The sequence below is a fragment of the Fringilla coelebs genome (assembly GCF_963513975.1).
Source record: "Fringilla coelebs genome assembly, chromosome: 3".
In the NCBI taxonomy this organism is placed as follows: Eukaryota; Metazoa; Chordata; class Aves; order Passeriformes; family Fringillidae; genus Fringilla; species Fringilla coelebs.
In genome coordinates, this window is record NC_140030.1 from 74,989,414 (window position 1) to 75,014,890 (window position 25,477).

Sequence of the window (25,477 nt, forward strand, 5' to 3'; positions counted from 1 at the left end):
ACGTTCTACCCATGGATGAATTTTTTTCATGAGGAGAAGGCTGGTCTTTATTGATAGCATTTCATCAGTGAAAATGACTATACTAAAATGAAAACTAAGTAGTAAAGCCCATCTTTACCAGCATGACGCTAATCAGGTGTTTCAGTTGTCTCAGGAGTTAGGTGTAGTGTCTATATGTTATCAAAACTGTCTAAAGCTGATATAGCGATTTTATTATATCTGGGGAAATCACTAACAAGGAAATATTTTATGAGATGGGCTGTGGTTTCCCGCTTAACTTAAAAAGAGGTGGAATGCAGCAATTTCACAAAAAAAAAAAAAAAGACAGGTATCATTCATTTTTGCATTCTGTCCTTATTACAAGACCCATGTTAATGGTATGAAACTGTCAGTCATAGTCTAGGTTTTACTTCTGAAAAACCACAGAATTTGTTAAAACAATTACAGCGAGCATTTAACAAAATAGAGTATTTCTAACTAGACCTAGTTGATACAGAACTGCACAGAGCAGTCATCAGTGTCCCTCTCCAACACTTGCTTCTCTGCTCACAGAAATGTCCCGATCTTTTTATGACAGGGCTCTGGTTGTCAATTCAAAAATCTGAGGTGGGCTACTCAACTACATTGGTCCTTCTGGGAGAAGCCTATGTGAAATGCAAACCAATATGGTTTGAAATATACAGTGAAACAAGCATTCAAGAGAGCTTAACTTGTCACTTATGTTTAAATACCTCTAACAATCGTAAGCGAGACAAAATTTTCCCAGTCAAGATTGCTGAGTTTCTTTCCTTTGTTGAATCATAAACCACCTGACAGCTTGGGCTGATACCACTAATGCAATTCTGTCAAGTCTTAACCAAAGTCATCATCAGGAATTGCAGGATTCTTTGGGGTTAAAAGGATTCCCAATTGCAGACTGGACTATACAAAAAGCATTTTTCATAAAAACCCCTCAAATCCCATAGAGCTTCCTTTATTTATCTAAATGTTGAGATTTCTGGTTCAACAAATCTCAAAACACGATTTAGCCAGCACAATAGCTTTATTTTACAATTTGAATTATTATACACAATTCAGTAAAAGTTCACAGGAGGAACAGCATGGAGACATACCACTTTTTGGTATTTCCTTCAACTAGAGCCAAAGTGCAAGGTCTCCAATTAACTCCCAAGGTAAGAGAACAATACTTGGCTGTTAACACAAGTCATGTTAACACTTAAAATATCTAATTAGTTAATGAAAAGGCCACATCTTCATATGCAATTAGAAGTATTTTAATAAAGTTTTGGTTTCTTTTGGTATGATAAATTGCCACATATCCTACAGCTAACAGGTAATGGAACACCATGTTTTCCCAAGCCATGTAAGAAAGCAAACAAAACTGCCTCTGCATTATTCCATACACCTTAAAAATGAATGCCAAAAGCAACTGTTCATGTGAAATTTTATTTTCTTCAGACATGCTGATACTCTTCTTAAGAAAAAAGAATGGGAAAAAAAAGGAAATAAAGTCTAATCCAAACTCTTCCATATACATTATCTTGAGGCACAGGTTCCCCTAACCTTAAGTGAATTTTTTATACAGGTTATATCATATGTTACAGTATTGTTCCTATGTGAAGTTATGGCACATTGACTTCCTGGGGTGAAAAAAATTCTCCTCTGTGTTCAGCTGCTACAATATGGCACAAAGTTAAAAGTCAACACCATGACTAAATACTCTGATGCTTTTTTGCTGGCTATTTTTGGGGTGCACATAAATAAAAGGCACACTTTTGCTGTCTCCTCTCAAATAATTTATGTAATGTACAAGCCTAACTTCCCAGCACTGCTCCAGGCCTGCTGGCCCAGTGCAAAAAAACCATTTAAGTCAGCTTCTAGTGCTAGTAGCAGCTTTATATGCTTAACCAATGGCTTTAGTTTAAGCATGCTACTTCCACTGTGGTGACCACTGATGACAGGCCAACAGTGCTCCTGAAAAAGAAAACTACAAACCCTCAAAAAAAGAAAACGAAGTTAAAAATAAAATTATTTCTATTCACTTACATGTCTGTTTTCCAGATGTGTTCACTATGTTCAGAAAGTGCACATTTTAAAGTCTTGTTTCAATATTACAAATGTCCATGACCTACACATTATAGCAGTGCCACTTGCAACAGTATAGCTGAAGAACTATCAACCTTGCCATGACTGACCCTGTTCTGCAAGAGCATCATGAAAATACAAGAATTTGCTCTTAGCTAGAACTTAGTGTCCACAATGTCTTCAGTGTGGTATTTTTAAATATTTGCATTGAACTTTGTACAGCAGTCAGAATCTGAAAAGCAGAAGTTTAGTAGTTTCACTTTTTGGCGCTCATTTTTACCTAAAATATTTTCAAGAATGAAAGTGATCTTACAGCACATGAAGAACCCTCAAAAATAAAAGCTCCACTAGGTATTACACACTGTTAAAAACTTACCCCATAAGATTTAATTACTGATTTGTGAATCCTTACAAAATTATTTTTCGTGATTTAACAACAGATAACATTGATTAAATTATCATATATAAAAACAGCTTAGGTCTTAACATCAACAGTCTGACAAACATATTTAAACAAGAATATTCTGGGTTAAGACTAGTGCTAAATTTAGCTCCTAAATATAGCTAAATTTAGGTTTAAGAGTTTAGATACTCGCAATTTAATATGCCTTTAAAAAAGGTAAAGTCCAACTTTCAGAGGAGTCTGTAAAAGAGCAGTTTCAAGTAAGTCTGGAGTAATTAGGTTTTGTGGCTAGAGTTACCATAAATACGGACTACATGCTGACTTGACAAGGTTCTGTTAAAAGAAGTGTGAGTTGAACCACTACCTTTGAAGGTTCTTGCTTTGGTTATCTTTAAAAAAAAATCTGACTGTTAAAATAACAGTGCAAGTTCACTATAAAGCCACATGCCTCTTTCTCCATGTTCTCTTACCAATTGGTTTTTATCATGTCCACTGCCAGCAATGGACATTCTGCTTGGAAAATCCACCTCCTTCTGTGAAAGGTTTGGCTGAATCAAATGAAGAAAGTAATTCTGATATCAAACTCAAATGGGAACACGCTATTTCATTTAGCTCTTGTTCAGAATATTTAAAAACCTTCTTCACCTACAGTATTTTTGAAACACAAGGCACAAATAGGGAGTGGACATTCCAGCAAAAGGTGATTGTCTGAAATTAACAGTCCACAGCAGTCTTCCAGTCCAGCACAAAGAAAGATTTTTGCTGTCCAATTCTATGCCACATCTTCTAGATAATCTGCAACGTCGCTTAACTGAGAAATGGTAAGGTCTTGTGTGATGCTTTCGAGCTAGAAAATAAATAAAATTGCAAACTCAGAAATCACAAAAACAGTAAGTATCATGTCATGTATTCCTTCACATGCTTTCATGTGTCTTTTAGCCTGAAGCTCTTTCCGTGAGATTACACAATCCTTTAGGAGGTACTCAGACAGATCTGAAGATACTGGGATAAACCTTTGTATGTTGGGCACTGAGCCAGCTTCAAATACACTTTACACACCTAGAAAGGCACGGTGAACAACTGTTGCAGGGTTTTTGTTTTGTTGGGATTTTGTTAAGCAATATAGCAACTAACTTAGCAAGGATTCTAGGTATAAAAAACAGAATGTAACAAATAATGGACCTTAACATACAACCTAGGAACTAAGGATAACAGTATGTTACTTCACAGAAGGTTAGAAACAAAGTCAAGATCAGAAGAATATAAAAACCAACAATTCAAAAACAATCATACTTTATCACTGGCATTTGACTCTTCTGTTCCCACAGAAATTTCATCTATTTCTTCACCAATACTGATGTCACTTTTTTCTGATCGATGACTGGTACTAAAGAGAAAGGAAACCATAAGCACAGAAATAAGACCTCCTTATCAAACATCCAGGTATGACATTTACTTTACATCTGGCATTTGACTGGAATTCCACTTCCTAGAAAGTCAGATATGAAGTTACTTAAAACTTCATAGCGACTAAAGGCTTTCTACAAAAACAAAGCCATAATAAATACTGAGAAATATTTAGGCCTTGATCATGCAATTTACAACACCAATACCTTCACATCATAAGCATGAGTTATTAAATATTTGTTACCGACTACTCACGATGCTTTATTTTACAATTGAATATCTCAGCATACAACACAACCATTGACTAATTCCATTAATTGCTAAAACATTATTAAGTGCATGGTTCAGGAAAAACACCAAACCCCTCCCACAAAAAACCCAACATAGTATCATGCTGAAGTTAGCAGTAGGTTTTTAGGGAACATATTAACCCTATATAAAAAGATATACGGTTTGGTTGTTTTTTTAACTGGTAACTAAATTATTAAAATAGCAAACTGAAGTTTAAAGGAGTTCAGAAATACCCAGTGATAGTGACTATCTGCCATATTATGAAATAATTCTATATGCTAGTGGATATGATTATACTGCATAAAGTACTACCCTACTGAGGTATGATCCTTCTCTTACCTGTTGAAGTCATCAGCATATTCATCATCATCTCCATTTCCTAAATAAGATTTAAAAGCTACTAATTAAACAAGTTTTCTCTTCAGGAAACACAAAACCCCCCTATCTATTCCTGCGCCAAAATACATTGTTTGATGACTAGCAAAAGTGGGAGTAGATTAAATTACTTACACTGATTAGGAAGACGAGTTATGTTTCCCATTATTTAATCTCAGTATTATTAATATAAACTGTTTCAAAACTGAACATACATTTTCAGGAAGTTAGCTGCATTGCTGAAAACAAAACTTAAATATTTGACAGCTCTATTTCGAGAGAATTCTTCCATCACACCTTCTTCATATTGTGCCAAGAAAAAGCAACTTTCAAAGGTGTGGAGGGCCACTAAATATGCCACTGAAAAGCAATACTACTTACCAGGCTATCTTTTCCCAAAAATATAAACCTACTCTTTACATAGAAACTTCAACAACAAAATTAATCACTTGGTATTAGTAAATGCATGCACAGAATGAATCAAATTTTTGCTCCATGTGTAAAATATTAACCTACAAGACACCAATTTTCACTTTTCTGGATTTCCTCACATCACATCTTAAACTATATTACGTTTCAGAATCCATGTTAAATAGAATAATGTAAGTAAAAACTGAAGATTTTAGTTCAATATGTGTATTTGAGTACTCAGATTCCTTTAAGAAGCTGGGCCAGAATTTATCCGTTATGGCCAACCAAAAATATCAGAGCTTCCTCATGTTTAGCGGTTACTTGCCTAATTCTAGTGATCCCAGCTTTGCATTCACCAACCGCAGGTCTTTTAAAACAGAGTTTCTATCCAAATCTGTAAACAAAAGCACTTATATCAGAAATTGGACTTGTCACTTACCAGTAAGATCCCACTTACACATACAAACTAACAATTTATAACACCTGTTCTTTTATAGCAACCCTGTGTACTTATATAGTATAGTACGGCAATATCATATGATATTTTCACAGTTGAACTCTGATAATGTTTAAAAACTTGAGGAGTAAACAGGAATAAACTCCCACTACTCAGGGATTTACAACATGAAAGCAAACACCTCTAAAGAACTGGTACAAATAATTTAGGAGAATACAAAGGAATAAGCCAATTTCAGTTTAAAACTGAGCAGTAGAATTATATACTCCTTTATATACAGACAAAAAAGGGATGTAGATAAGTATTTCATGTTCCAAACCATAAAATGCTCCAGTGGTACCACAATATAGCCAACCAAACCAGCATGCCATCACACATCAACTACTGTAAAGCACATTACAACCAGAAGGGGGCCACATACTCTATTCTTTTTCCATTTAATTTCTACAATCATCAAAACACAAAAAAATATGAAAACTTACTATCAGACTCCTTTAGCAAAGGTGCACCAGTCAGGGAGCTTAAGCCACTTTTTAGGGCTGGTGCATCAGAAAGGGATGCTAGACTTCCTGCTTTATTAGCCTCAGTTTTCCTGTAAAAACCAAATAAGTAAGTACTCCACTCCCAGTAAGAGCTGTAAAATATGCATCATTACTTTCTTTTCAGTTATTAAATTGTCATAAAATTAAAACAGCAATACTGCAGCAAAAAAAAGGGCAAGGAAAAAGGCCTATTCACTCTGCAACCTTAAAAGCAGTAGGCAGTTCACTGGCACAAGTGTCAACCACAACACTGACTGAGAAAGCCACTTTCTCACCCATGCAAAGGCTTCCGCCTGTCTTCTCCCACAGACAGAGCACCTTCATCAGCATCACTATTTATGTCTAGGGGCCTTTCATCAACCCCACATGTAAATGCAGCCAAAAGAAAAAAGATTCAGACATAAATCAGTACTTCAGTTTGTTTTACATCTTAAAGAGATTACGTCTGATGAAGCTATTAATTCTAAGAGCAGTTAGTTCATAGAATAAAAACCTCTTTGTTATAAGAAGACAGATCTCACCACATGTTTAAGTTCATTTTGTACTACCTAGTTCAAAAGGATTTAAACTTGCAAATAAAGGATGAATAAACACAAATTAAAAGAGACCAAGATTTTTCACATTTAGTATTGCCAGAACTTTCTGCTATTTTGATTACATTCCTACTAATAATGGGCATAATTTAATTATTCATCATATCTAGATCACTAAAATATCATGTGCAACATCACACATTAAAGTGCTTCAAAATTTTGAACAATGGTTCAGAGACCTAGTAATGAGTGCCTGGATCATCTCTCACACTGTCATTAGCAACTGCTTGCTCTGAACCCATCTTAAATGAACAAGCAACATTTCCGTAAGGAAGTCACCTTTTTGCAAAGAACACAAGGCTGGCAGCTGTCCCATTTATTTGCCCCTTGGGATTCCAGCACACCAGCAAAAAGTACAACAAAGGGGAGTCTATGTGAAGAATATGGGGGGTTTTTTGCCCTCTAGAAGAGTTGTCAGGAAGGTAAAAATGAGCAGTTCAGCACACACAGCTCAGCTACAAATTCTAGCTCACTTGTTGGTAACACATTCAGCACACCTTATTATGGAATGTTACTAGAATAGCTGCTTCGCAGTAACATTACACGTGCTTCAAAATACTGCTTGTGGACTGTGACTCTGCTACAGACAGACGTAATCTGGAAGCAATTTTTTCTGTAGGGAGTTTCTCTACTAGGAAAAAAAAGTCCCTACTTAACTAAATAATTAGTCTGGATTTTTGATTGTCTTTTAAAAGAAATCTAGTTTACCCGGTTTCAAAGAAAATTTCCCTTGCTGTCACATGAAAATGCTCAAAAATAAGAAATAAGTAAATATTGTTATTATTGTGCAAAAGTTTTTATGGACTTTTCTAATTTACCCAACTTACCATTCAGACTACCTCCTACAATGGTTACTTTGGTTTAAGGCTAGCTAAACAAGCTCTCAAGTAAGGAGGAGTAAATACATTCAGCTGCAGTTTTAATCTTGATATTAACAATTAGAAAAAAATACTATAGTAGGGTTAGTTGTAACATACAATATTTTCCAGAATACAATCCACTGCTCTTTGAGGAAAAAAAAAGTCTACTCCAACGAAAAACATCCAACAGAAACTGTATTATAAGTAATCTTTCACAAAGAGTCCATTAGTTTACTAGAGAGAATCCTGGTTTACCTGGCATGATTACTTTGTGCTCTACCAGAAGGATTGTATTCTAAGACTAAGCATCTACTATAGCAGTAATACAAAAAAGCTTATGCTGCTCTGCCCACTGTCATAGGGGGGGAAAAGTCAACTGCCAAACCAACTTAAACATGGTCCCGCAACCTCTTCTTAATGTCTGCTAAGCTGGAGCAATTCTCTGATTACTTAAGCACAGCAAAAGAAAACCATGAAATGATCCTGCAGCATTGCTCAATACAGTGGTATCTAAGCTAAGCCTGAAGATATTTCAACATGATAACAAAAAGATACATTTTTCTGTGCATCACACATGTTCATTCCACCAAAGAAACAGGCTAGGGACATTGGAAACCCTAACTGATGCACCTTAAAGTAATACAGGTTTTTCCACGCATACTACCTCCAAGAGGTCCCAGAGGACACTGTGCATAGAATAGAATACAATCATGGAATAGAACAAAATCTGAGATGTGAATATTTTGGAAACAAAACGTTCCAAATCTGAACACTTACAAAATAAATAATCAAATAACTAATAGATCTCAAAGGTCTGCAAGCATAGAGAAGACAAAATAAACCATGTATTAAGAAGAACATCCACGTTACCTACCAGCTGAAAGTTCTTTCTGGTTTGGGTACAGGGTCATCAAAGAAAGAATCTCCCTCTACATCATCTTCATCCACAACAGGATCACTTTTTTCTTTGGTATTCAAGTCTTTGTTTTCTAGTTGAGGATCTAGTTTTGTTTCATTAGGCAAAAAATGAATACTTCTTTTGCTTGCTTCCCCTGATGAGACACTTGTATCACTCTGAGTGTTTTCAGCAGCCTTGAAAGATAAAGACAGGAGTGAGTATTCATGTCATGTAATACTGTAGTGCATATATAAATGCACAACTCATTACATACACCAAGCATCACTTCTTAAAATATTACCTCAAATTCCTGAAAAGTATGAGCAAGTTCATTAGTATCATCAAGAACCAGAAAAATATTGTTTTATCACTTTACAAAGTCTGCTTTAGTGCTGCTGCCATTAAAACCTTTTGCTCCATCCTGTGCATTCCTATGCTATCTACATCACTTCTATTATAAAAGCCATTTTAAAACATCTTGGTTATCAAATAAAGAAATTACAGACAGAATGATTCCTATGGTTTATTCATGCTATTTTACAACATCTCTACAAACAAAGGTTCTCAGTTATAGCCTACTGTCTTCAAATAAAATCAATTTAAAGCCATGAAAATTACTCTAAATTTTGTATTAAATGGTAATCTCTGCAATATAGTATTAGGTTTTTAAGTAATTAGCATAAGAAAACTGGAGTTACTGACACATTCTCTCAAATACTAAAACCAAAAATGACAAAGTGAGACTTTAAAAGTACATAATTTTCAGTCTTCTTCTCATGCTCACGGCTCAGTCCTAGAGTCTGGAACATAGGGACAATTCCACGTGCAACCTTTCACATCAAGTCATACAACTCAAGTGTAACTTAGTTGTGGGCTTTGTGGCCCAAACAACAATATTCTAATTTACCTAGACAATCAAGGTGCTGAGAAAGAAAAACGTTTTTATATTATTACCTAGCAAGGAGTACTGCTATTTTTAATTTCTCCTAGACTTATTAAAATTAAGCCAGTAAAAGATTTATTACATTAGCTTCCTTTCTACAAACAAAGAGCAGCACAGTTTTGAAAGAAAACAAAAAGTATTATTTAATCCAGATAGCAAATATGCATGCAGGTTGTACTGTCTGAAGTATTTTTTATCAGTCATTAACTTTTGTTCAGAAGGCTGAAGCCAAATTTTCAAGCTAACAGCCATGAAAGTTAAAATCACCTTGGTAGGTCTTTTTCATACCAAGGCTAATTTATCTCAGTCACAGAATCACATTCAATTGCCAGCAGTAGCTCAGTTTTTCTAGGGCAGGAAAAAGGTACTTAAACCCACAAGTGGTAGTAATAAAAATATTTTGATCTCCTATCCAGAGGAACAGAATTGTTTTTGAATATTAAGAGCTTGATGATAGCCCAGCTACAATAAAGGGAAGCTACAGCTACTTTTCTGTTCTGGAGCCTGCACTATGTCATGCCAGGAAAGTATAAGCACAACAGTTCATCTTTGCTTGGAATCATAGTTGAAAGTTTTGCTGAGTGGAATAAATATATTCAAACTGCAGATCATTAAGTGAATGCTGCAGTTTCATCGGAGTCATATGCTGTCATATCTGCAGTTTCATAGGAGCTCTCTATTTTACTCATCTCACATATGTTACATATGTTACATATGTACATATGCAACATCTTACATACGTTATGCAACTTTTTATTACACATAATCTTACCTTATTTGGTTTAGAGTGTGCACTTGACTGTCCATCAGATGATTTTGATGTGGGGCACTGGCTGTCACTTAGAACTGGAGCCACCTAAGAAGTTTCAAATAAGCACTTACCAAAACTTGTATTTAATTTTGTAATAACTGGAACTGGTGAGGTTGCATCTTGACTACTGCATTCAGTTTTGGGCCCCTCCCATTAGAAAAATGAGATGCTAGAACATGTCCAGAGAAGGGCAATAAGACTCATGAAGGATCTAGAAAGCATGTCCTAAAAGGAGCAGTGGAAGCAGCTGGCCTAAACAAGAGGAACCTCAGGGATGATGTAGTGAGGTGGGGACCAGACTCTTCTACTGTGCCTGCAGTGAGAGGTCTAGAGCAAATGGTCTTAAGATGAGACAGGGGGGATTCAGATTATATGTTAGAAAAAAATGTTTCAGAGTTACAGTGATCAGGCATTGGAACCGGTTACCCAGCAGGGTGGTGGTGTCACCATCCTTGGAAGCGTTCAAAAGGCATCCGGATCTGGTGCTGGGTGCTGTGGGTTAGGGGTTACAGGGATGGTGCTATGAACTGGATGCTTGAACTGGATGATCTTTCAATCTCAAGGGTTCTCTGATCCTATGAAAATTGCATCTAACAAGAAACAAGGCTACCACCCTCACTTGGACAGTATGCAAACCTTGACACTGGGAAGACAGCTGAGGGTAGTACTAGAGAAAACTGGGAAGTTATAGTCACACACAGTAAGGAAATCACAGAATGAGGAGATCCAGGAGGGGCTCTCCCTTCTAAATTGCACTACGGGATTTGACTCCAATACACTGCTGGCACATGTACCTCAGCAGTAAACACTCTCCAATACAGTGGACTGCCCAGTGGAGTCCCCATAGCAGGACACAGACAGACTGGCAGGCACAAGGGTCTTGGCTTTTCTGGGGCATTCCCAGACCAATGAAACACAAGGAAATACAAGGGCTCAAGGAAATCCTGCTTTCATGTGACAGAAAATTGCTATGTTAAGAAGTCTATGACAACTACTCCTGAATTTAAGCTTTCTTTGGGACAGAGACACACTGAATACATCCTGGGTGTAGAGAACTTTCTTTCAAGTCACAATCAAGTGCTATTGGTTGGGTTTAATTCACTTAATCAACATATTTATTATCTATTCCATTCAAATACTAATGTCATTGCCTTCAAATAGTTCAATACTTTGATATATTTAATTTTAAGTACCTAAGTTTTCAGCAGAGCTTTAAAGCTTTTGACAAAATTCATTAGAGGCTCTTCAGGTCATATTAAAGTCAGAAGTATGCCAAAGAAAACAGGTAGAGATACAACAAGGAAAACAGGTATAGATAAAAGAGTTACACCAGAATATAAACCACACCAGAAATGAGAAAATAAGTGACACAGTGTTTTGTGTCATTTATCTAGATTCACTCTGTGCTACTATGTTGCAGTAGAATATTAATTCTACTAAATAGCCCTAGGGTGGTATTAAAAGTAAGTAAAAAAGTTTATCTCATGTCTTTCTGATTAAGTTGAAGGCATAATAAAGACCTGAAACAGTATAGTAGTACAACAGCCAAGTGTTCATAATTTCAGCTTCTTTTTCATCATTAAAAAAAGAATAAACAACTATAAAGAAAGAAATTTCATTTTAGTATTACTTACTTCTCCACCACCTGAAGTCTTTTTCTGCTGACACTTCCTAACAACCTCCAACAACAGGGGGCCTCCCACAGTACCTTCTGCTTCTGTAATTCCCAAGTCTCGAGCTAAGTTTTCTCGACCATCAAGGCCATTTAGCTGGGGGGAAAACAGAAGAAAAAAGAGTCACAACATCGAAATAGCTGTCAGAAGACAAAAGATAAATTTTGTAATACAAAAAAGTCTTATTTAACACAGCTCTACCTGAACTAAACAGTGATTATTTATGTTGTCTTGTTGCTGGTGGACTAAAGTAATAAAATCATAGAATCACTCAGGATGAAAAAGACCCTTAAGATCATCAAGTCCATCACTATACCATGCCCCAAAGTGCCACATCTCCACCTCTTTTAGATACCATCTAGTGTATAATTTACTTCTGATCTGTACCTGAACTTGTCACAGATCATGCAAAGTTATTTTAAATACGCAAGAAGCCATCATTAGCACGCTCTGGAATTTAAGAATCTACACGGCCAAATTACTTCAGCCTATCACATTTAAAAGTGGATCCAAGGACACCCAGCCAGCAGTCCCAGCAAATTCATGGATGATGGGGAGTCACCATTCCTCTACATACAGAACTACGCTTGCACAGGTCAACACTCACTTTCAGTTTCATATTAAAAAAATACATGGACAGAAAAAGGGATGAAAGCAATTTGGTATCATCCAAAAAACCCCACCAAAAAACCCCAACAATACTTTTTCAAACTGAACTCCACACTACAGGAGAAGCAGAATGCTACAGCAAACCCAGGTTAGTTAGCACAGCCCCAGATGGCAACATTGCAAAGGGCACCAGTTCATCCTGATCTCTTATGACCATATAGAGACACTTCCTATCAGAACAGGGGTCTAGCAAATACTGATATGAGCCACCACTTGCCAAGCACACTGGATAAAGAGACAGTACAAGAAACTGCTCAGAGGCAGAGGCCAGTAGAGACAGACAAAGTCAAATGTCTCAGCAACCTACGCAGCAGTCTTGGCCAGCTCAATTAACTTTGGCCAAATTTCCTCTATGCTCTGCATTAGGTGAAATGGACACATTTACTGGAAAACAGAAAGGGGTGTTTCAAAGAGCATAATATGCCTTTACAATGCAAATGAAGCACTGCTCCCAACAGCGAGCGGCAACACAACACAAAGTGTGGCTGTTTTTATTTGTTTCTATTTGGTAGCACGAACATGAATCTTTGTACAGATGTGTTCTAGTAATAACTTAGCAACTAATTTGGCTAAGGATATTTGGCAAATAACAAAGTTGTATGAGATTTTCTTTGAATAAGCCCCTAAAAAGAAATATGAATTTCTGATAGACAGAAGTCAACTAACTGATTGATTTGAAAAAATTGGATTTTTAATATAATAACTATTTAAACCACCTTCAAGAAAAAGAAGTACTTCAGATATAATGAGAAATTCTGCAGTGAAATGAAACTGCTTCAAACCCAAAATTATTATTAAAACCTTTATATCATAAAAAGAGACAAAGATGATGAAAACCCTCTAATTCAGTACTAAAGCCTTAAAACAATCAGTTAGGCCAGATAATCACTGTAGGTCCCTCCCAACTGAACTATTCTATTCAATCACTTTTTGTCAAGTATATCTGCACAAAGTCCTTTGTGTCACTGAAATTTCTTTCCTACCAGATGACTGACATTATTTTAGTTTTCATGTAATGATACCAACTTAATATTATGACATAGTAAAGTTGGTGGCAAAATATATTGCAGGGGTATGTAGGATTCATATACCATTATATGATTCCACAAAATTCAAAATTAAATTACCATCCAGCATTGATTTTGATAAAGAGCAATATTCATATTAGCCCACTTTCCTGAAAAATGTATTTTTATGACACTAAGGTACTTATTACAGACAAAACATAAAAACCACATTTTTAATAAAAACAAATAAGTAGTTTAAATAAAGCTGCCATAGCTTCTGCATTCATTGCCATGCACTTCAAACAGTGAGCATTGCACACAAACAAAACCAGTCTATCTTACTGTGCTTGATTCAGGCTGAAAAACAGCTAAAGTAAAATCAAGATTGAAAAAACGTAGAAATTCTGCAACAAGACCTGCTACCAAGCGACCTAAAAAGAAAAAAAGAAGAGTTAAAATACACCAGACAAAAACAAATCTTATTTCAAAGATTTAACACCGGCACACATGGCTTCAGTAGTTTAGACATTCAGCAAACTACCACCTCATAACAAGTTTGTATACCGACTCCCTAATTTTGAATTGGCCATCATTTAAAAATCATTTAAGCCAATAATACTGCAAGAGCTTTACAGACTGCTTACAAAATTCATGTGCAGCATTTTCAAACTATTCAGCCATTTTAAAAACATAATTTTGACATTTGTCATATATGTGCATTCACTCCTGCACCTCTCCCCTTAGTTTTCACTGGTTACTGTTTCTATTGGTCTAGAATGTCTCTGTGCTAGCACAACCATAAGGCACTGTAAAATATTAACTTCAATGCCTTAATCAGCTTAATTAAAAATATAACTTCAGCAATATTAACTTTAAAAATTATAGATTTAATTCTATTCTGAACAAGTAGTAATTAGGACATCTGAAAGGAACAAAAACATACTTAATGTAATGGAGACTGCACTATTAATAAGATTCAAAGATTTAATCCTTTGTCTCCTATTTTTATTATCAGGAGAAGTATATACTAAACAAAGAACTTACCATCCTTTGTACCTAAAAAACTTTTCAAGCTTTCATTTACCAGAGGTGCTTTGTTCTGTCAAAAAGCAAAAACCAAACAGCAATTAACATCTTCTATATGCTAGCAAGAAACTGAAAACCACAGCAAACTAATGTTTATGTGTACTCTGCTGCATAGAGATGCCCTGCCGATGAAATTGACTTCTTAAAAATCTACCTTTGTATGAATTCTACAACTACAAGTAAAAGTTATGTAGCAATAAATTTATTGAGACAAACTAAATTTGCTTGGAGCTAAAGTAATTTCACCAAAATTCTTAATAGCATATTGGTATTTATTTATCTAATAACTGAAGAGGTAAGCTAAGCAGGTAACTTCCCATGTTCCTCCTCTAATATAGTGCAAAGTTTAAGGCAATTCAGTCCAGCCTTTTAAAAACTGGAAATCTACAAATCTTCCAGGCGAAGTGTTGACGATGCTAATTATTAGAACACAAATCAATAGTAATCATCTATTAATTAAAATACCTTCAAAGATATTATGAAAAATGCTTTTTTTCTTCCTTGTTAGATTTGCCCTCTTCAATTTTTAAACAGAAATAAATCAATATGCTAGGTCTGGGTTTGTCAAAATCGTTCTAGATTTTTCAAAACAAATACTAAATGCCATTCCTAAGATGGAATGGGTATCCTGGGTAAGAAAAGGATCAGTTATAGGTATTTATCACTACAGTTGCAAATAAAAGTGCTACCTGAACAAAGGAAACCTTGCTTAATATTTTAGAATTCTGAGTCATGGTAAGTATTAATATATCACCAGTATCAGCAGTGTAAATTTACAATATCATGATACACGTAAGCTTTTTGAGATATGATGAGCTGAAAAGTACTGTAGCAAATCTCTCTTCATGTTACTTGAACTATTGCTATTACTCTCCAGGTAATGTGGGAGGTTGTTCTCTGGGTGCTCTACAATATCCTGAAGCTTCCCATAAAGAGATGGCACTGTTCTTCTACATTACTATTCCACCACATCATCTTCAGCTATTGAATGTTAAATTCCTGGAATATGGAATCTCATATCATAGAATAACTACTTCCTATCCTTACTAACATCCCAATATTGTTTCAGTAAGCATTTTTTCAGAAAGAGCTCAACCATCTAACCAGTAGAGGAATAGAATATTCCTCTCCTTTTGAAGTAGAGAGGCTGGACATACAGCATTCTCTACTACCAATTCTAGAAAATGGAAAGACAGAGGAAATGAAGCAAAGTCAGCAGTAGGAGAGGTCACAAAACTGGTATCTGTATACCACAGCAGTACTCTTATGCAATCATGTATCAGTATCTCATTCCCTTAATATTAATATATTGCAGAGGTGTCAGTACATAGTCCATCTCTTTATTAAGAATTCATCCTTAAGTGTTAAAGCAAATTATCCTGAAGCAAGCCTACAACATCCTTATGGGAAATACCATAATCATTAGCATACTTGGCATTTTATTGGACTAAAATGCTTTTGAAATACACTTGTCAAGACACCCTAGTAAAATATTTTCAATTTCAAAAAAGAAATTATTCTGATTTGATAAAATCTTGATCAGTCAAGTAGATATCTTTTTTAAAATATGTATTTGATGGAGAAAACATTTAGTTATTCTGGTCAACTGGACAGCAGCCATATAAACCCAGCAGAGACGGACAGTTAAAATTATAATTTCAAAAGGCTGTTTAACAATTCCTTTTTTTTTAAACATCAGGAAACACCCTGATAGTCCTGTCTTGTGTTCATTATACAACTTATGCAGAAATACATCTTTTTATCTTGTTACATTTTACAAATAGAAAGTATTAAAGCTATTATACTTAATTCTACACAAAGGATGGGGTTTTTTTTCTGATTTGTTTTTTAAGGTTCTCTTACCTCTACTTTCTCTTGTTCTTCTAATGCCAAAAACACAGCTGCTCGTAACTCTGCCTGCCAAACAAAAAACAAAACAAACAGCATTTCTACAAGCACTTTTTTCCTTAAGCAAATAAGATGCAAAGAGCTAGCAAGTAGTTTTACAGCTATTTGTTTCTCCTCAAGCAACTTGGCATGGACTGTAATCTATATCAGTGCAATTAAAACACTTAAGATTACAGGCAATGTTACTTGAGGCAGATAAAGAAGTTTCCACTCTGAGAACAAGGCACGGGGCAGCATAATTTGATACAAGACTTCCAAAGTTATTTCTTTGTACATAAAAAGATTCCAAAGTACCTAAATTATCTCCTGTTAGTTTCTTTGACAGTTAAACATCCATCTCTTTCAGGCAACTTCAAAACACCTACCCTTCATTTACAATTCACTCGGGAAATATGAACAAATAGGCCATAATAACCCATTAAAAACTAAACATTAAGATATACAAATTGCTATGATTTCTTGTCAGATACACTCAAAACCCTAGCATTTCTCAAGGAAAAGAACATGATCACAGTCACTCAAATACTCCTGGTATTTGGTAATGGTAATGGTTTACCTACCTAAATCTAAATGTATTATGATAAAGAATCAGAATTCTTCTAAGGACAACTTTGAATATTGAAGCTTAAGCCTTGCCTGCTTTTTAAAAATTTTTATAAGCACTACAGTTCTACTTTCACTGAATGCATCAGATAGACAAGATACATTTGATGAATTAGTTTGCCACTTTAATCAACTCTTAATCTGACATTTTGAAGTAAGTCAGTAGATAACACTGCAGTAATAAACTAGAAAAGACAGCATATTAGAGTTTTCTCCACAGCAAAAAAAGCACAGAATTTAAAAGAAATATTTCTTTCCAAAACTAAGACCAATACAAAGAATGTCTGGACTTTCTCATATCTATTACAAGAGGTAGCTAAACATGAAGTAACTGGTCCCTCCCACCAAAAAAATAAAACCAAAAGGAAATGCCCACTCATAAAAAACCCAACAAAGCAAAAAACCCCAAACCTCACCAAACAAAAAACCAACCCACCCAAAATACAACCAAACAAAAAAACCCCCAAACACCTCTCATGGGAAAAACAAACACTTTTTTAAGGAAACTTCTCTTTGGGCGCCTTATTGAAAGACAAAAAATAATGCAAAAAAGCTAAAAGGATTTCTTACCAAAAGAGGAGTAAAACACAACAATTATATGCAATGATCATACTGACACTGCAATCACATTTTTTCAGTTGCTGGGACAGAGTATTAAATCAGAAAATCCTCTTATAAGCTATTTATTTATTTTTCTTACCTTTTTTTCAGGTGTTGGGGTATAATTGTCAATCAGTGAGACCCTTTACACACCCCATTAACTTAAATATTATTCTTACAAAATCACTTTTCATTTAACTTTACAACAAACAGCTAATAACTTATTTGCATAGTCCTACCTCGCTAAGATAAACCTGAAAGCAAGGCTTTCTTTGTCACTTAGGCCACAGAAACCAAATATATTTACATAATAGGATAATAAAAATAACAAAGCATTCCTGACTGGCTGTTACAACTGTTCAAAATGAAGCACACCAGTCAATGCACGTGGGTAGGGGTAAACCCCCCCTAAGGGTCTGGACCATGGGACTGGAGAATTAAGTTGTCTGAAAATAGCTGCCAGTACCTCAGCTAACCCAGCATCTGACCTGTTTTGAGATTCTGGAACAATATCAAACTGTCACTTTTTTTTTACTTAACTGGGATTGTTTGCCTGCTCCACTCATCTAGGTCCAATCCACTGGCTTTCAATTACTACCGTACTATCCCCACAAGGAAAGTTTATACTACTACTACAACACACTGACCTTCATCCGTTGCAGTGGATACTGGTCAGATCATAACACAATACTCTCACAACATCATCTCAATAAATTTAGACAAAGAACCACACACTAGAATTTGTGTGAAGTTAAAGCAGTAAAGCTCAACTTCATGCAGAAGAAAGTAAAAAGCAACGATTAGAAAGCTGAGGCCAAAGGAATAATCATCCTACTACAAGACGAATCATACTATGCCAGTAGGATGGACAATGTCATATAGGCTTTTCAGGACCTGAGGCCAGTCAGAAGAGAGAATTTGAACACCAGAGCCTGAAATCTCCATCATCAGGTACGGCCACAGCAATTTGCTCCCACCAGCAGATATGAAGAGTGCAACTACACAGATGAATCCACATACAGTGTTCTTCTCACACTTCTTTTGTTATTAATTGGTATGAACAGATTGCATTTCTCTTTGCCCTAGCACCCTATGGCACCAGCCCAATACATCCGCACTGCCTCATTCTGCTAGCAGTATTCAACACAATCCAAATACACTCTGAAGAATTTTATTCACTGTCTAGTAGTAAAGCAGACCAAAGCTTGATATTCTAATTCCCCACCCATATTCTTTCTAAGTCTTCAATAAAACAGCATTATGTCAACTGAGACAGGTGTTGATGAGTAAGTGTCTATCACTTCTACATCCATCAAGCCTACAGACTTCTTTCTCATACTGTGAAAGACACCCATTCTCTTCTATCCCTAAGAAGTTTTATCAGGCAAGAGCTCATGTCAATGAAATAGCAATTTGGTTTCACTGAACTTGGCTAAAACAAGTAAGGCTATCATTGTATATGACGAATACAGTCTCTGTTAGAGAAATGTATGGGTCAGTGTTGAAACAGAACTAAATTTCCCCTTTTCCTCCCAGGCATTTACAGCTCATCAGACAACACTGTTTTTTTACTGATTGTTACTGTACTATAAATCAGAAATTGAAGTCCATGAAAAAAAGCATATTTTCTGCACTGAACTACAGCATCCCTCTTTAGAACCTGGGTAAATTTACCCTATTCCAAATAGGGACCCTTTTGTATATACCCTAAGGTCTGTCCATGAAAACAGCTCCCTCAATCTGCAGCTCCCTGGAAAAGAGGATAACAGTTCTTACTATCTCAAGAGTTCCCCAAACACACTTTTTAGGTGGCATCTCACAAAATGCCTATGTAATATGGAAATATGCTTTTAATAGGAAGACAACAAGCACCTACATTAAAAAGGTTATTGGTCTGATTTAGCAGTATGCTTGTAAAGCCATCCACAGCATCTTACATAGCAGATACTGGGTGAAAAGTGAAAGGATAAGACAGAGACCATTCAGGACCAAATGATTACCCGTAACCTGTAACTATCTCCCACTTGCAGACTCCAATATGTATAATATTTAGCAAGTCCGTGGAAATTCTGGTGTTTTGGTTTTTTTGTTTTTTTTTTTTTAGTATTTGTCTTTGATTGTGCTAGACTAGATTTGTCCAGGACTTAAACAAGAGATCTGATTTTCCTAAGCCAAAACTTGAGACAATATTTTCCAACAGGAAAATGCATGTAAACTTCAAACACATTCCTACACCTCAAAGCATGTAGGCACATCAGTGGCCAAGATGATTTCTAATAATGTGCAAAAGCTCTGGATATGGCTTGCTCCTTGCATTCTGTCTCCTTCGTACAGCTACACAATTCACCTCCAATCCCGATATCCCAACACCTTCCAAAGAGACCTCATCAAAATATTTTTTTCCTATCAAACTTTATCCATATTTTCTACTGCTGGGGCAAAATTTGGTATGAATGAGCAATGGTTTCCCAACACTGATCTCCAAATGCTGTGGAATACTAGGTAAAAAAGTGGGAACTGCTTTGTACCTATAGCACAGTTGAGTATGACATTGTCTGCTAGCTAACAGAGCCTGGCTGTCTGCTTAGTGCATCTCTCAACATTCCTACGAACTCTTAAGTTCTGCAGCTTTTGCAGAGGAAGTCCTGTGCTTCTTTTTTCATCCACGACTCATTAGCAAAAACCATAATACAAATTTCAGCCTGTCAAACACATACGCTTCTACTCTTCTCAACCCACTTCAGCAAGCTGAACACAGTTTTTGAAGCCATATAGGCAGTGTTATGTATTCCCTAAGAAACAAGGGGTAGGCAAGTTCAGCAAGTGCCAATACGTGAGACACTTCAGAGATCTGCAATGGGCCAGCTGGAGGTGCAAAATCTCCTGCAAGCTTGCACTCACAAGATGTGCATCACAGGATGGTGTGGCTAAACATGTGGTTTAAGGAAGTGAAATGATTAAAGTAATGCATAAGATTTCTCAGAGACCTTCTAACTAAAGCACAAGAATGTGTTACCACCATCTGCTCCAGCATTGTGGAACAGCCCTGTGCATGCCCAAGCAAAAACAATCTCTTGCATTTGTAAAATTTAGCGGCACACAGGCACCTTTCTGCACAACTTTCAGTATCTCCACTTCCTAACTCCAAAACAACTGCCATACACCTTGGTAGATAGAGAGCAGATGCATTGCTCTGGAAAGACATGGCAGAACATTAGGCTGTTTAACTGCTGGTGATCAACCCAGGCTAAACCTCTGTCTGCACCAGAATAAACACCTCTCTCAGTCCACATGCATCACAAATCCAAGGCTAGTGTCAAACCATAACCAGGAAAATCTCTACCAACATTTCTCAGTAATACCCTCCCTGTAATCTCCATCTGCAAAGTCTGTAAAGGTTCTCATCCTTGAGGATATGGTGGATACGCTCTCCCCCACTGCCTGCCAGACTCTGGAACCTTGGCTAAGTGATATAAAGGAGAGATTGTGCACACATAATCCCCTAGACATAAACAAACAAAGTCCTGGGCAAGGAGTGGAACCAGTCATACTTAGACTCCTCCCTGAGAATATGATGAGAACCATATTGACATTTAAATGTTACATTTCAGTTAGTTTATTTGAAATTAAAAGTTTTATATTTTACTTGACTTATAAAACTAAAAAGAAATAGATAAAACAAACAACACACCACAACATGCAGAAAACAGGAGGTTACACTGCAGTGCACAGCATGCTCATTGTGACAGTTAATAATTCTAAGACATTTAAAAGCACTGTTCATTACTGTACATGGATTGAAGAGGCAAAAGCAAACACTTCCCTGTGCACATGCTCATTTTAAAAAATGGCAGTTTTATCCTCTCTAACATCACACTACTTGCCCGTACCTCAGCTGTCCACGTTCTGAAGTAAATTGGTGAGAAATTAGCAGTACCGCCCGACCAAAAGCTTTACTAGGCACGTGACATCAGTGACACTAACTCCCCTCACATAACTGTAGCAACAGTAAGTTCCAGAGAAGATGCAAAATTCAGGTAAAATAAACTTAAATTATTCCAAAGCAAGAGATTAAAATATATAAACCAAAACAAAAGAGGATAACAAAGAAACATAATGGCTCCTCTTGCTGAGATGACGACAGCTTCCCTAGGAGAAAGATCACATTCTCTTCAAGACAGAACGCCCCTATTTGTACACTATCACACAGAAACAGTGATAATTTTCAATGAAATACAAATATCTACAGTTACATTGTGTGTTTACAGAATTCACTGGAAAGCTGTTTCATTCATCAGACTAATTCCAATGATCAACAAATGATATATAGTATACATCTGTACTATATACATATATTTATGTGTGTGTGTATACATATACACACATTGCATTTTAGAGAGTACAGGAAATTCTCAACTGTAAGCAGTAAATACATTTATACAACTTCCAGTTTTCACAATATTACTTTATTAATTACTTCAGTGCTCAAACTTTAAGACAAATATATAAATTATTAACACATTTTTAAAATGTCATAAGTACATTTTTTCAGCTAAATAATTTACATCAACACCAATGCACCCAAAAAATTAATCTCAAACTAAGAACAGACTAATAAAGTGCAAGCCATTATAAAATCATCTCTTACGAGAACTAAGTTATGACAATAAGTTTGTTTCTAAAAATCACTCTCATTATGCTACAAAATGTGACACCCTGATACATTCCATCCACTGAAATAATTCCCCTTGAATTCTAATCCTTCCAGTGCCTCATACCAACTATACATTGACAACATATTTTTCTCCTTAATGTAGCTACTTCAATAAATCACAAATACTTCATTGCAGCTTTCTAGCCTCATCCATCTTGAAAAATGGTCAGTTCTCATTCTAAAGTATGAAACAAGCAACATTTTTGATAACATGTAAATGTTCAGTCCTACCATATAATAAAAAAAATACTGACACATAATGGGTAAGTACTATTGCACAAAATCAAGTTTAACTAATTTTAATAAAAGGATGACTGCAACTTTTTTAAATGGATGGTATAATCTAATTTCAATTAAAAGATGACAGTTTAAAAAGCCTTGTTCAATCTTAATTGTTCCAGCAACAGGGTTTTGTCAAGTAATAGAAGAACAAAATCTCTAAGTCATTAACACTGCCAAACAACACTCATCAAATTCACATGCCAATTAAGGTTTACAGCTAAGAAAAAAACCCACAAGTTCTTCCAGTCAAAAGCCTCAGCCATAAGCATACCAGTTATTAAACAATAACACCTTGTATTAAGGAGAGACAACCTGGTAAGGAGGCTGCATTTTGTGTTTTTCTAAGTCATTTGCTAATTTGTTGTAAGGGCAAAACCTTACACAGTATTGGATACGACACACTCTAAGCATTATAGAATAGTGAGCTACAATACATTTATTCACATAAAACTCAATGGAATGGCAACCATAGTATGAAATTTTACATACTACACAAAGGTAGGAATTAAGAAATTACAGTTCACAAACTCAATGTGACCCGATTGTCTTGCCATGCTTTTTTTAATTACAATTTTACTATCACCATATTTGCATTGTTTATTAGTAGGTGAGTGGTTAACAGGTGGCCCAAAAGGCCACCAAAAGGCCTATCTGACATCTATTAGAAAAGCCTCACTACTCAGTACACTGTTACTTGAGCTAGAATCTTCATTCTCTTACAGAACTTAAATAAGGATTATTCATTTGAAAGGGATGAACAATGTGGTTTTGAATATTACTTTGCTGAAAAGTATGACTAGTTCAAAATACAGTAAACTTGAAAGTACATACACAAAGATGCTCTCACTTCCATAAACCACTTCAACTGCTGAACTGTTCTTGAAATACCAGCAATGACCATCTACCTCTGGAGACTTAAAACACCACTCTGGATAAACACCACCATCCCTTATCTGAAAGCTACACTTCATTTCTCCTCCAGCCTTGAAGGAAACTTGCTCTCTATTATACACATTAATTATTCCTAGAAGCTTTTAATTTGAACAAGAATCCACGGAACCAATTTTCCTACCCTTTCTGACACAAGCTCAGGCTGCACCACAGACTCGGTAGCAGCGTGCACTCCACTATCTTCCGTGTATTTTCTTAACATAGCGCTATTTGTTCCCTGTAAGCGGGCAGCATCCCCCGACAGTTTCCAGACTTAGCAAGCCTTCAAGGCACAATTGAAGCAACCCACACTCAAGAACAAGTGCTTAAATAGCGACCCATAACTCCCACAATTTCCCCGCTTGAAATTTCACTAAGGGCCTTCCCTATCGAAGCGGGGATTAACTTCACCCACCCCGTCCCGCACCACGCTGCTGCCCACTGCTGCCTTGCTATCTGGCGGCAGCAAGGGAGCCCTTGCGGCCACACGCTACCTGAGAGCGAAGGCGCACAGCCGGGGCCGGGCTGCCCGCGGGGCCCCGCGCTCCCCTCGCTCTGCCCGCCCGGGGGATCCCGAATTCCCGCGGCCGCGGGGCAACGCCGTGCCACGTTCAGGCCCCGGGCCCTCGCACCAGCTCCACCACGATCAGCCGGTGAACACCACGGGGAAAGCAGACGCCACCACCAGGCCGCGACGCAGAGGGAGCGCTCCAGCTCCAGCTCCAGCCGGGAACACCGGCTGCAAGCGGGAGTGAGAGGGGACGAAACACGGGAAGCCTCGGTCCTCCCACACTCCGCAGGGCCGCGAAGCGCCGCCAGCGCCAGCCAACGCTCTTCGCTGGCGGAAGGCTCTTCTTGGCCCACCTTAATCTTATTGAGCACCCCGCTGCTCTCCAGCGTCTGTACCAGCAGGTCCCGCAGCTCCGTGTCCTCCTCCGTCGCCGCGGCCGCCATCTTGCTTCTCCCTGACAACCGCCCAAACCGCGCTAGCGGCGGGACCGGCCCGGCAGATTCGCCGCCGCCGGAGGCACAAGTCTAGGGCGGACCCGAGAGAACGGAGCGAACCGGGACAGTGTCCGCCCTCGGCACCGCCCCGAGAGGGGACACAGAGAGGCTGCGGCCAGCTGGCGCTTTCGCCGCCCGCTGGGGGCCGCCTGGAAACTGCGGCGGCGAACGGGCAGCGCGGGCGACGGGCGGGAAGTTCAAAGCGGGGGGGGCGGTAACGGCTGAACTGCGCGGCCGCCCGCGCCCGAAAGCGGCCCCTGAGACGCGCCCGGCGTCCTCCCCTGTCTCCCGCCGCGCTCCAAACCACTCCCGCCGCGCTCCAAACCAAGCAACCGTACGAGGAGCGGCTGAGCTCATTTGGTCTGTTCAGCCTGGAGGAGACTGAGGAGAGATCTCAACACAGTCTGCAACTTCCTCGTGAGGGGAAGCACGAGAGGCACGCAGCGATTTCTTTCTGGTAATCGGAGACAGGACCCGAAGGAATGGCATGAAGCTGAGTCGCGGGGGGTTTAGGTTAGATAGTAGGAAAATGTTTTAATCCAGAGAGTGGTTGGGCACTGGAGCCGGCCCCCCAGGGCTCCCGAGGGAAATGGTCACACCACCAAAGCTATCAAAGTTCAAGAAGCGCTTGGACAGCTCCGACACCTGGCAGCTGCAGCTCCTCTGTATCCGGGCTGAAGGGTGAACAGCCCCCGATCCAGGGACACGCTCGATCCAGCAGCTTCTGACGGCAGAGCGGACTCCGGGAAAGGTCTCACCCACCTGACGCTGAACAGCACCAATAGGGGCTTCTAAAGCCCTCGTTTAATAACAAGCATGTTCCTTGTTTCTCCTTAAAACAAAAATAATAAAGCTTTGTAAATTGTGATGCTTTCTCTGCAGAACTACGTGTGACTTTCTTTTTCCATGCTTATGATTTTTCTT

At 37.7% G+C, this 25,477-nt stretch overlaps 1 protein-coding gene across 1 annotated transcript; it reads right to left on the reverse strand.

Annotated features, from left to right (window-relative positions):
• Positions 1–1,033: 1,033 nt before the first annotated feature.
• CEP43 (centrosomal protein 43) lies at positions 1,034–24,517 on the reverse strand. The gene is made up of 12 exons (XM_084202344.1): positions 24,413–24,517; positions 16,375–16,428; positions 14,470–14,524; positions 13,768–13,856; positions 11,711–11,845; positions 10,038–10,121; positions 8,299–8,516; positions 5,912–6,021; positions 5,298–5,366; positions 4,526–4,565; positions 3,782–3,875; positions 1,034–3,335 (listed from the first exon to the last, which is right to left on the reverse strand). The coding sequence occupies exons 1-12, from the start codon at positions 24,500–24,502 to the stop codon at positions 3,261–3,263; spliced, it is 1,113 nt and encodes a 370-aa protein (XP_084058470.1). The 5' UTR covers positions 24,503–24,517; the 3' UTR covers positions 1,034–3,260.
• Between the last annotated feature and the right edge of the window lie 960 nt (positions 24,518–25,477).